Source organism: Salvelinus alpinus, chromosome 13 (genome assembly GCF_045679555.1).
Source record: "Salvelinus alpinus chromosome 13, SLU_Salpinus.1, whole genome shotgun sequence".
Classification (NCBI taxonomy): Eukaryota; Metazoa; Chordata; class Actinopteri; order Salmoniformes; family Salmonidae; genus Salvelinus; species Salvelinus alpinus.
Genome location: NC_092098.1, coordinates 24900191 through 24912881, shown reverse-complemented (window position 1 = coordinate 24912881; position 12691 = coordinate 24900191). Strand labels below are relative to the sequence as shown.

The window sequence follows — 12691 nt, the reverse complement described above, 5'->3', positions numbered from 1 at the left end:
CCAATAGAGTTCCAGACACTTGTAGAATCCTTTCCAAGGGTCATCGTATCTGTTCTGGCTCGTCGTGGCCCAACGCCCTAATAAGACACTTCATGTTGGTGTTTCCTTTATTTTGGTAGTTTGTAGTTCACGAGTTTGATCAATAGCGCTTAGCAACCCTCGCTAGGAGACAACTCGGCCTCCACCAATCTGTTGTAACGTAATGGCTGTTGCTAAGGAGCCTGGTAATGTGCTGCAGTCTATATTTTAGACATGATGTTTGAGGGTTTTAATGGTGCTGCTATGCTTCTGCCCACAATAAGAGGCCCCATGTGGGTTGTAGTAATGGCCAACAGAATGGATATGTGTCCTTTTTCTGCCCTGGAATCATGAGTGTTATTACATTAAGGGCATTATGATCTGTGTTAAGCTGATTTATTTATCCATGTCTGGAGAGTGTGTCAGGACAGGGGCCCAACCTGGGGTTCGGGGCCTCCTGGCGGTCCGTAAAGAGGTCTAGGGGTTCCTCGTTAAGGTATAATTAAAGAATATCCTGTTTGATTATCATACCAATATTTCACCCAGCCTGATATTAATAGTTATATTATTGTTGCTATAAAAGTAAATGTGTCAACTCATATCCCTTGTAATTCTGGGGGAAAAAGTGAAGTAATTTATCCTGTTTGATTGTGTGTGAAATGAGAGGTGTAGATGTGCAGTGGGTCACTGGGCTTTAGAGATGTCTGTCTACGTGGGCTTTGGTGTGTCATTGCTTCTCAAGGATCCAATTATGATTACCTGGCTTAGATACATTTGCTCAACAGACTATGCTTAATCCCTGGAGATATTTATGTGTTTGCTCCAAGACACACGCACGCACACACACACACACACACACACACACACACACACACACACACACACACACACACACACACACACACACACACACACACACACACACACACACACACACACACACACACACACACACACATATCTTCTTTGTTACCTTAGCCCAGTGTTTCCCAACCCTGGTCCTCATCCTTTTGTTGGAGTCGTGGACAAACACACCTCATTCAGCTCATTGAGGGCTTGAGGATTAGTTGACACGTTGAATCAGGTGTGCTTGTCCAGGGTTACAATACAAATGTGTACTATTGGGGGTACTCGATGACCAGGGTTGGGAAACGCCGCCTTAGCCTATAGCAATGTTGTAGGGAAAAGTTGTGCCGCTCTAGCTCCATTTCCCTACTGCAGGTGCTGCTCTAGCTCCATTTCCCTTCTGCAGGTGCTGCTCTAGCTCCATTCCCCTACTGTAGGTGCTGCTCTAGCTCCATTTCCCTTCTGCAGGTGCTGCTCTAGCTCCATTCCCCTACTGTAGGTGCTGCTCTAGCTCCATTCCCCTACTGCCGGTGCTGTTTAGCTCCATTTCCATACTGCAGGTGCTGCTCTAGCTCCATTCCCCTACTGCAGGTGCTGTTCTAGCTCCATTTCCCTACTGCAGGTGCTGCTCTAGCTCCATTTCCCTTCTGCAGGTGCTGCTCTAGCTCCATTCTCCTACTGCCGGTGCTGTTTAGCTCCATTTCCCTTCTGCAGGTGCTGCTCTAGCTCCATTCTCCTACTGCCGGTGCTGTTTAGCTCCATTTCCCTTCTGCAGGTGCTGCTCTAGCTCCATTTCCCTTCTGCAGGTGCTGCTCTAGCTCCATTCTCCTACTGCCGGTGCTGTTTAGCTCCATTTCCCTTCTGCAGGTGCTGCTCTAGCTCCATTTCCCTTCTGCAGGTGCTGCTCTAGCTCCATTCTCCTACTGCCGGTGCTGTTTAGCTCCATTTCCCTTCTGCAGGTGCTGCTCTAGCTCCATTCTCCTACTGCCGGTGCTGTTTAGCTCCATTTCTCTACTGCAGGTGCTGCTTTAGCTCCATTTCCCTACTGCAGGTGCTGCTCTAGCTCCATTCTCCTACTGCCGGTGCTGTTTAGCTCCATTTCCCTTCTGCAGGTGCTGATCTAGCTCCATTTCCCTTCTGCAGGTGCTGCTCTAGCTCCATTCTCCTACTGCCGGTGCTGTTTAGCTCCATTTCTCTACTGCAGGTGCTGCTCTAGCTCCATTTCCCTACTGCAGGTGCTGCTCTAGATCCATTTCCCTTCTGCAGGTGCTGCTCTAGCTCCATTTCCCTTCTGCAGGTGCTGCTCTAGCTCCATTTCCCTACTGCAAGTGCTGCTCTAGCTCCATTTCCTTGCTGCCGGGGCTGTTTAGCTCCATTTCCTTTCTGCAGGTGCTGCTCTAGCTCCATTTCCCTTCTGCAAGTGCTGTTCTAGCTCCATTTCCCTGCTGCCGGTGCTGTTTAGCTCCATTTCCCTACTGCAGGTGTTGCTCTAGCTCCATTTCCCTACTGCAAGTCCTGCTCTAGCTCCATTTCCCTGCTGCCGGTGCTGTTTAGCTCCATTTCCCTACTGCAGGTGCTGCTCTAGCTCCAATGCCTTACTGCAGGTGCTGTTTAGCTCCATTTCCCTACAACAGGTGCTATTTAGCTCCATTTCTCTACTGCAGGTGCTGCTCTAGCTCAATTTCCCTGCTGCAGGTGCTGCTCTAGCTCCAATTTCCTACTTTAGGTGCTCCCACTTAAACCACTGGTATCATGTCAACTATCCAAGGTCTGGAATATGGCACTGGCAGACTATGACTCTCTGTTTTCTGACTCTCTCTCTTTCGCGCTCTCTTTCTCTTTGTCTCTCTGTGTCCCCCCCCCCCTTTCTGTTGGTAATGATTTGCCTACGGCATGGTCCAGGTCCTCAGTGCACACGCACAGACAGTCTCCTGGCCCGCTACTCCATTAGGCCCTTTCCTCTCCTTTCGTCTCCTCTCCAACCTCGCTCCGCTCCAGCTAACCCTCCCCGTCCTGTCTCTCCACGCCATTGTTCCCCCCCACCTACTCCCCTCGCCTGTGAGCAATTACAGCGAGTTTATCTCTCTTTCCTGCTTTCATCTGATCCCTCTGCTCGCCAAGGCAGCGGTGGATGGAGCAGCAGCTTGGGCCTATGGGTCAGCCAGTTCCCTGTTCCATCCCGGTTCCCAGTGGAGGAGAGGTATGCGTGCGAATCCGTTTAGGAGGAAGGAGAGCTGGAACATCAGTGTTGGCACCGTTCCCTGCATGAGTCTTAAAGTCATTGGAACGTGGAATTATTCCACCATTCTTTTTTTGTCCTTTCCTTTCCTCTCCCTCTCCTTATATCGCTCAAATCTTTTCCCCCCCTGTCCAAGTCTCCTCTGACTTGTGAGAAGGAATGAGTTCCAAATGAGGGGCATGTCACTGACGATGCTCCTCCTCCTCCCCCTCTCCTGGCTGGGGCTGCTGGGAGGCTGGGACTGGGTAATGTCTGTCAGTCTGATGGAGCTCGGGGTGGGATCAATTTTATTTCTCACATGCACCGAATGGTGAAATGCTTACTTACCGTGAAATGCTTACTTACAAGCCCTTAACCAACAATGCAGTTCAAGAAATTAAGAAAATATTTGCTAAATTAACTAAAGTAAAAAAGTAAAAAAGAAAGTCAAAAGTAACACAATAAAATAACAATAATGAGGCTATATAAAGGGGGTACTGGTATACGGAGGGGGGGGGGGTCAATGTAAATAATCCGGGTGGCCATTTTATTAATTGTTCATCCGTCTTATGGCTTGGGGTTTGAAGCTGTTAAGGAGCCTTTTGAACCTAGACTTGTGTACTGGTCCTCCAGTACCACTTGCCGTGTGGTAGCAGAGAGAACAGTCTATGACTTGGGATCTCTGGTCTCCATGAGGCTGCTGTCAGTGCCTCAGTCTCTCTCCAGCTCGCTTTCAGTCAAACCACCTGTGACTTTCCCCTTAGACCCATTCTAGGGCAGATTTCACATCTAAGTGTACCTGGAAGGGTAGTGTAAAGATAGGATACTGATAGTAAGGCAGTAAGGAGCCAACCATCTAAAGGTAATGGTATTATAATGTGATGATGATATGATATGCTAACGAGACTAGGTTTGGTTTAACATGAATGTAGATCTCAGGGGCTGTTCCTTAGCTGTGATTAGTTGTTTGAAAGTGGAGCAGAGCATGACATTTTCACAGCTCCAGATAGGCCAAGACCAAGAGTGTCTTGCCCACTCACCTAGACATTAATGGGATACATTTTCCCAGAGACTGAGCCAAGCTCTCATCACTTACAGTCCATTTGACCTCCGCTCCCACCTTAAGGGAACCCCCCCCACACACACACACACACACACACACACACACACACACACACACACACACACACACACACACACACACACATACGCACATACACACATACACACACATACAGTAACACACACAGATACAGTACCAGTGAAAAGTTTGGACACACCTTCTCATTCTAGGGCTTTTCTTTATTTTTACTATTTCCTACATTGTAGAATGACAGGGAAGACATCACAACTATGAAAAAACACATATGGAATCATGTAGTAACCCAAAAAGTGTTAAACAAATAAAAATATATTTTATATTTGAAATTCTTCAAAGAAGCCACCCTTTGCCTTGATGACAGCTTTGCACACTCTTGGCATTCTATCAACCAGCTTCATGAGGTCGTCACCTGGAATGCATTTCATTAACAGGTTGCCTTATTAAAAGTTTGAGCCATTCAGTTGTGTTGTGACAAGGTATGGTTGGTATACTGAAGATAGCCTTCTTTGGTAAAGACCAAGTCCATAGTATGGCAAGAACAGCTCAAATAAGCAAAGAGAAATGACAGTCCATCAATACTTTACAACATGAAGGTCAGTCAATCTGGAAAATTTAATGAACTAAAGTTTTTAAAGTTTCTTCAAATGCAGTCGCAAAAACCATCAAGGGCTATCATGAAGCTGGCTCTCATGAGGACCGCCACAGGAAAGGAAGACCCAGAGTTACCTCTGCTGCGGAGGATAAGTTCATTAGAGTTACCAGCCTCAGACTGCAGCCCAAATAAGTAACATACACATCTCAACATCAACTGTTCAGAGGAGACTGTGTGAATCAGGCCTTCATGGTCAAATTGCTGCAAAGAAATCACTACTAAAGGACACCAATAAGAAGAAGACACTTGCTTGGGCCTAGAAACACGAGCAATGGGCATTAGATCGGTGGAAATGTGTCCTTTGGTCTGATGAGTCCAAATATGAGATTTTTGGATCTAACCGCCGTGTCTTTGTGAGACGCAGAGTAGGTGAACGGATGATCTCCCCATGTGTGGTTCCCATTGTGAAGCATGGAGGAGGAGGTGTGATGGTGTCGTGGGTGCTTTGCTGGTGACACTGTCTGTGATTTATTTAGAATTCAAGGCACACTTAACCAACATGGCTACCACAGCTTTCTGCAGCGATACGCCATCCCATCTGGTTTGGGCTTAGTGGGACTATCATTTGTTTTTCAACATGACAATGACCCAAAACACACCTCTAGGCTGTGTAGGGGCTATTTGACAAAGGAGAGTGATGGAGTGCTGCATCAGATGACCTGGTCTCCACAATCACCCAACCTCAACCCAATTGAGATGGTTTGGGATGAGTGGGACTGCAGAGTGAAGGAAAAGCAGCCAACAAGTGCTCAGCATATGTGGGAACTCCCTCAAGACTGTTGGAAAAGCATTCCAGGTGAAGCTGGTTGAGAGAATGCCAAGAGTGTGCAAAGCTGTCATCAAGGCAAAGGGTGGCTATTTTGAAGAATCTCAAATATAAAATATATTTTCATTTGTTTAACACTTTTTTGGTCACTACATGATTCCATATGTGTTATTTCAAAGTTTCGATGTCTTCGCTATTATTCTACAATGTAGAAATAGTACAAATAAAGAAAAACCCTTGAATGAGTAGATGTGTCCAAACTTTTGACTGGTACTGTAAATACATACACACAGACTGGCACAGTTACAGAGATTGTCAGTTGTGTAACACTTTCTTCCAGTCACGAAATCTGCTCTCTCAGTGTGAGAGGAAAGGGGGAGGAAGAGGAGGCTGTGCCATTACCAGAGCTGTTACTAACTGTTCTCTGTGAAGGAGGCAGGAGGGCAGGCAGCCTCTCTCCATGGAGCTCTGGTCTGCTGCCTCTCTGAGAGGAGTCAGGACAGGTCACCATCATCACACAGACAGGGTGGCACAGCAGAACAGTGCAGAGCAGCCCGGACTGGAGCACAGGGCCATGCACTCAGGGTCAGGCACAGTCCAGCTAGGGGCATCATGACCTCATGGCAGACAGGAGGGCATTGCTTCTATGGTGATAATAAACATCCGGAAACAGAAGATTATAGTCTGTGATTTTCATCCCAACCGGATACTGTTGATTCTGCTCATCAAATCTGCTAATGACATCTTTTTTGTTTTTCCTTCCTGTTTAGCAATGGTTCCAATGTAGTTCCTCCATGTTAGTAATGCCCACCTCACCAGCCCTAGTCTGGCTTTACCCAAAAGAGGAAACCTTGTAAAGCTTAATGCCGGTTCTTACAGCAAGTGGTCTTTGCTAGAGCAGACTGGTACCCTAATCCTCTATATTAGGAGAGAAGAGAGGGGTATAACAGGATTTCCTGAGCGTGCCCGGTCTCTGGCTCAGTCCCCTGTCTCCCCCCTGTGTTATCTAACCATCAGAGGGGCTGCAGTGCACTAATATCTGTGTGTAGCATGAAGAGCCCTTTGTTCAGCGGGACAAGTAAGAGCCTGGGGAGGAGAAGGAAGGAGAAGAGAGGAAACAGCATAACATCATCCTGTCCGTGCCATGCCCTGCCGTGCCATACCGGGCCACTGCCTCCCGGGTGCGTGCAGCTACGTTAAAGACCTTAGTCGTGGAGAGAGAAGGAGAGAAAGAGCGAGAGCAAGGGGCCTGAGACCTCCTTAACATGCACGCTCACGTCACATTACACTCTGCACTCTCACATTGATTCAGGATGATTCCCCTCTTCATCACTGACTCTCTCTCTGTATCACGCGGAACCATCCACAAGCCAGGTAAAACCCTGGAGCGGAGGAGAAGAAAGAATCGGAAATGTAGCAAATGTTTGTAGTAGTGCCGTGCTTTTGAAGAATTCCCTTATTTCTTACCAACACCGCTCCGTCTTGTTGGAGGAGGAGGGTTTTTTATTCATCTTCTTCCACGGCAGGCAGCAGGTTTAGCTGAACATTGGAGCTAGGGCTCAGGCTTTGTAGAGGAGGACTCTGGAACATCTGGGCTGGTGTAGCTGAGTAAGGAGAAGAGAGAAGAGCTGCTGCGACACTCACCCTCTCTATCCTCCTGTTAGCACGCTCAGTGTGCCAGTCACCCTCTCTATCCTCCTGTTAGCACGCTCAGTGCGCCAGTCACCCTCTCTATCCTCCTGTTAGCACGCTCAGTGCGCCAGTCACCCTCTCTATCCTCCTGTTAGCACGCTCAGTGCGCCAGTCACCCTCTCTATCCTCCTGTTAGCACGCTCAGTGTGCCAGTCACCCTCTCTATCCTCCTGTTAGCACGCTCAGTGCGCCAGTCACCCTCTCTATCCTCCTGTTAGCACGCTCAGTGCGCCAGTCACCCTCTCTATCCTCCTGTTAGCACGCTCAGTGCGCCAGTCACCCTCTCTATCCTCCTGTTAGCATGCTCAGTGCGCCAGTCACCCTCTCTATCCTCCTGTTAGCACGCTCAGTGCGCCAGCTCAGGGTGTAGGGACTGGGGAAGCCTACACATGCGTGCGCACATGCACAAACACACGTCCCTCTCTCCACCCAGGAGATTGTTTGCCTCCTGCAGGGAAGCGTCTGTATAGTCAGGCAGGCAGCCTGGGGCCTTCACTCTCAGCCTTCTAAGCAGCTCGTCTGTATGGCTCCTCTGTTGGGCTCTGTGGGATGAAGGTATTTAACAGGGAACGGATGAGAAAGAAAACTCATAGCATTGAATCACATGATCCTACAAGGTTTAGACTTCTCAGAAAGTGGAGCAAGCAGCAGCATTTGCTCATATCATACCCTATCAGGCGGCAGTGCACTGTAGTGTGCAGTGTATTGAGCCATGCATAAACAGTGTTCTGTTCATTCTAGCATGATTCTACTCTATTAAATTCAATTTTAATGATATGATCTTTTTGCATGCTGTGTTTAATTGCTAAGCTAAGATTCCAAAAGAGGCTGTAGATAACCTTTTGATCGCTACAGCAAATTCTCATTATCCTCACACGCACTAACACTGACACAATACCAGACTAACACAGACTAACACACACTACCAGACTAACACAGACTAACACACACTACCAGACTAACACAGACTAACACACACTACCAGACTAACACAGACTAACACACACTACCAGACTAACAGACTAACACTGATACACTAACAGCCTAACACACACTAACAGACTAACACAGACTAACACACACTAACAGACTAACACTGATACACTAACAGACTAACACAGACTAACACAGACTAACAGACAAACACACACTAACAAACTGACACACACTAACACCCACTAATACAGACTAACACAGACTAACTGACTAACACACACTAATACAGACTAACACACACTACTACAGACAAATACAGATTAACACAGACTAGCACCGACTAACTGACTAGCACACACTAATACAGACTAATACAGACTAACACACACTATTACAGACTAATGCAGACTAACACAGACTAACACACACTAATACACATTAACACACACTAACACAGACTAACACAGACTAACACACACTAATACACATTAACACACACTAATACAGACTAACACAGACTAATACAAACTAACACAGACTAACACACACTAACACAGACTAAAAGCACGGTCCATGCTCTTTTTTCTCTTTCTCTATGGCCTGCTTAGAGCTGTGTACTCTGTGTATTGTGCATCATGCCCTATTCTCTTGCTAAGGCACACCAGTCTGTGGATGGAATGGCTGCTGTGTGTTCTTTTGTTCTCTGGTGATTCAAGCACAGTGCTGGCCGCGGGGCGCATAGCCAAGCGTGTGCATGTGTCTGTGGGAAGGGAGCGGGTAGGCAGGCAGCGAGGACTGTCACTATGCATTTCAGGCACTGTGGACTCCCTGTACACAATACAAGGCCTGGATGAGGAGCCAACACAGCCCGAGGGTCCGTTGGTATACCCCCTGTGTTTAGAACATCCCCAGTGATGACCTAAGCCCACCTGACAAGAGTTTACTGCGTAGGCCTGGAAACAGAACCCATACCGTATGGTGCTCAACTGTTTTGTTTGTTTGTTTTTGCAGTCTGGTGGGAAAATGTGTCCCTTGAAGATGAATATGTTAAAAAAAATGGAGCCTGCAGAGGGTATTGTCCCAAGTGAACCCACATTTTGGGGTCTGAGTGTGCTTATTTGTCACGACTTCCACCGAAGGTGGTTCCTCTCCCTGTTCGGGCGGCGCTCAGCGGTGGCATACTAGCCATCACCGATCCATGTTTCCTTTTCCCTTTGTTTTGTCTTAGGTTCATTCACACCTGGTTTTCATTTGCTTTAATTTCTGTGTGTATATTTACCCCTGTTTCCCCGCTTAGGTTTGTTCAGGATTATTTTTCACGTTGCTTGTGGAGGCTTTCCTCAGTGTATTTCGCGTGTGGTTATTATAGTAAGGTGCGTTGTGTTTTTGCGTCTTACGGGAGTACTGTTAGTTCCCATTGTTTTGGGGTAATGTACTGTACCGTGTTTTTTGACTTGCACTGATTAAAAGATATATGCTACACTGACATCTCTGCTCTCCTGGGTTTGACTCCTCACCTACCTTCAGTGCGTAAACCCAACATTATTGCTTTATCGTATATAAAACATTGTTAGCCTTTTCTTTACAACATTACAATTTATATTTGGCTTTTATACCTGTGAACTTCAAACAGCTTTCAAATATTGCGCTATGTACTCTCTTTCACTGAAATGCATCCTAGCTTGTCCCGAAAGACGGCCTCTCAGCTTCTCCTTGGATAATAACTCAACTCAAGCTTTTGTTATTATGGTGCATCTCACTAATATTGTTTGTAGATACATGCACTATTTCTGTGTAGTGACGGATGGATTGCCTTCCAACAGAGTTGTTACTGTTTCAAGTTGTGTTGCCAAATGTGGATAATTCTCCTGGGATAAAGTACCCTATTATAGCTGGCAAGTACTTCACACCGCTGTCCCAGATGACATAATTATATACACAAGAAGCTGTGTGTGAGTTATCCTAACCTGATGTGCTACTAGGGAGAGTGACAGAATGTAAACACAGGCAGGGTGGCCCGCTGGCCTAATCTGAGCTGTGTGTACGTGGTCATTTTTAGACTTCTTGTACTCTTCCTCCTACAGTACAGACAAGACTAGGGGGACTGGGATGTCATAACCAACTGAGTGAATGTTTATACGGTGTTTGAAGATGGCATACTGGATAGTAGAGCAATTTCAATACCTTTTTTTTTAAGAACAAGTCTGTTGAATCAAAGTCCAGTGGTGAAGAAAATGTCAAATACACTACTAGAGATCTATGGAGAAATGACAAAGGGCTTCCTTTATAAGAAGAGAACAGCAACTAAAGCAATATAAAAAAAGGGGTTAAATGAGAAAGAGCTCTATACACAGGGCATAACAGAGAGAGCCAAGGAGAGAGAACAAATATGTTGAATAAAGGGGAGGAATAAAAGAGAGAGAGCGAGAGAGAGAGAGACAAAGCGGGAGAAAGCGGGAGGAGAGAGAGAGACAAAGCGGGAGAAAGCGGGAGGAGAGAGAGAGACAAAGCGGGAGGAGAGAGAGAGGCAAACGAGAGAAAATGGGTTGGGCAGTGAGCAGAGAGGAGGAGGTTGCTACAGTAGTGTGTGTAGTCAGAGCCGAGGACGAGGACAACAAGAGGACAGAACACCCTTCTTACTGTCATATGCCAATAGGGATGAACACACAGCTAAAGTCCATTTGAGGAGAGCTGCTGTCAGATTGCCAAGCCAGCTACGCCACACACACACACACACACACACCACACACACACACCACGCCAGAGAGAGAAAGGTTGAGCGAGACGGGAGGAAGCATAGAGGGTAGAAGAGAGGGACAGAGAAAGAGGGAGTGAGAGAGAGAAGCAGGAGCAAGCAGAGAGGATAAAGAACAACACAACCAGGAGCAAGCAGAGAGGATAAAGAACAACACAACCAGGATCAAGCAGAGAGGATAAAGAACAACACAACCAGGAGCAAGCAGAGAGGATAAAGAACAACACAACCAGGAGCAAGCAGAGAGGATAAAGAACAACACAACCAGGATCAAGCAGAGAGGAAAAAGAACAACACAACCAGGAGCAAGCAGAGAGGATAAAGAACAACACAACCAGGAGCAAGCAGAGAGGATAAAGAACAACACAACCAGGAGCAAGCAGAGAGGATAAAGAACAACACAACCAGGAGCAAGCAGAGAGGATAAAGAACAACACAACCAGGATCAAGCAGAGAGGATAAAGAACAACACAACCAGGAGCAAGCAGAGAGGATAAAGAACAACACAACCAGGATCAAGCAGAGAGGATAAAGAACAACACAACCAGGAGCAAGCAGAGAGGATAAAGAACAACACAACCAGGAGCAAGCAGAGAGGATAAAGAACAACACAACCAGGATCAAGCAGAGAGGATAAAGAACAACACAACCAGGAGCAAGCAGAGAGGATAAAGAACAACACAACCAGGAGAAAGAAGAAACTGGTGTTTTGGCTGTCTTCTAGCTGTGGGACCTTTTGGCTGGTTGCTGTTACTGTTTTTGATTCCTTTAGAAAAATACTTAACTTGTTCCCTTACCGTCGGCACACTGAGTCAGCCAGGGACAGCAGACGGAGGCAGGATGATCAAGTCCAGTTGGTTCTATGTCAAGTTCAAATACAATGAAAAGGTAAGTCAATGAGCTGTTGGTTTCTGCTTTGACTTGCTATTGGCTTCTGGCCAAAAGCTGTGCACTATATAGGGAAAATAGTCCCATTTGGGACACAGCCTTAGCCTCTGACCTTCAGCATCTAGCCATAACTTATGTCTCTAATGGAATGTCTGGCACACTTATCAAAACTCTGGTATCGATTTGTTGTTGCTGACAATCCTGCTTTTGCAACCCAGGAGACAGTTTTTAAGTTGCTCATACATTATTGAACATCATGTCCTACCAGTATTTTGAGACCATGAATATTCTATCCTTTTTCCATGTCTCTCATGGCTGTGTGGATTTTAAATGCCGAGTTCAACATATGTCCATACATTTGAAAGTAGGGCTAAATAGGAATATGGTTTATATCATTTTGACCATGGGAATTTTGTCTTGAGATATTTACCATCATGTGTACATAGATTGACATGTATTTATTCCTATGGATCCCACTTTCATTCAGTTTCAATCTCTCACAGCTACAGCTAGGGCTCGACCCTCTCCTGTGGGGGGCAAGGTGTTGAAGTATTAATGCTGAGGAGTGATACTGTACCATCCCCTGTCCACACTCAGGCTAATGAGATGGACCTGGCAGAAGGTGTGCTTTGCTTATGGACGGGGTTACTGCATGTGTAAAGAGGGTGCTGTGTGTGTATAGAGTTCTCTTGTAGAAACCAAGACCCGAGCCAGGGCCCAGCACTTTGTCAAGCAGCCTGCCGCCTGGCCAGACTAACAGACAGATAGACAGCCAGACAGTCAGTGAGTCAGGCAGACAGACATCCGTCAACCTTTTC

The 12691-nt window shown here is 46.5% G+C and overlaps 1 protein-coding gene across 8 annotated transcripts in view; it reads left to right on the top strand.

Annotated features, from left to right (window-relative positions):
- LOC139537438 (autism susceptibility gene 2 protein-like) overlaps nucleotides 1-12691 on the top strand; it is a 487977-nt gene that overhangs the window by 162503 nt on the left and 312783 nt on the right. Inside the window, exon 1 of one of the 8 annotated variants that reach the window (XM_071338719.1) lies at nucleotides 10807-11873. The exons of the other annotated variants lie outside the window; for them this stretch is intronic. Coding sequence (XP_071194820.1) covers nucleotides 11826-11873 — 48 coding nt within the window. The 5' untranslated portion in view covers nucleotides 10807-11825. Of the gene's footprint in view, nucleotides 1-10806; nucleotides 11874-12691 lie in introns of those variants that run through there. 8 annotated transcript variants of the gene reach the window in all.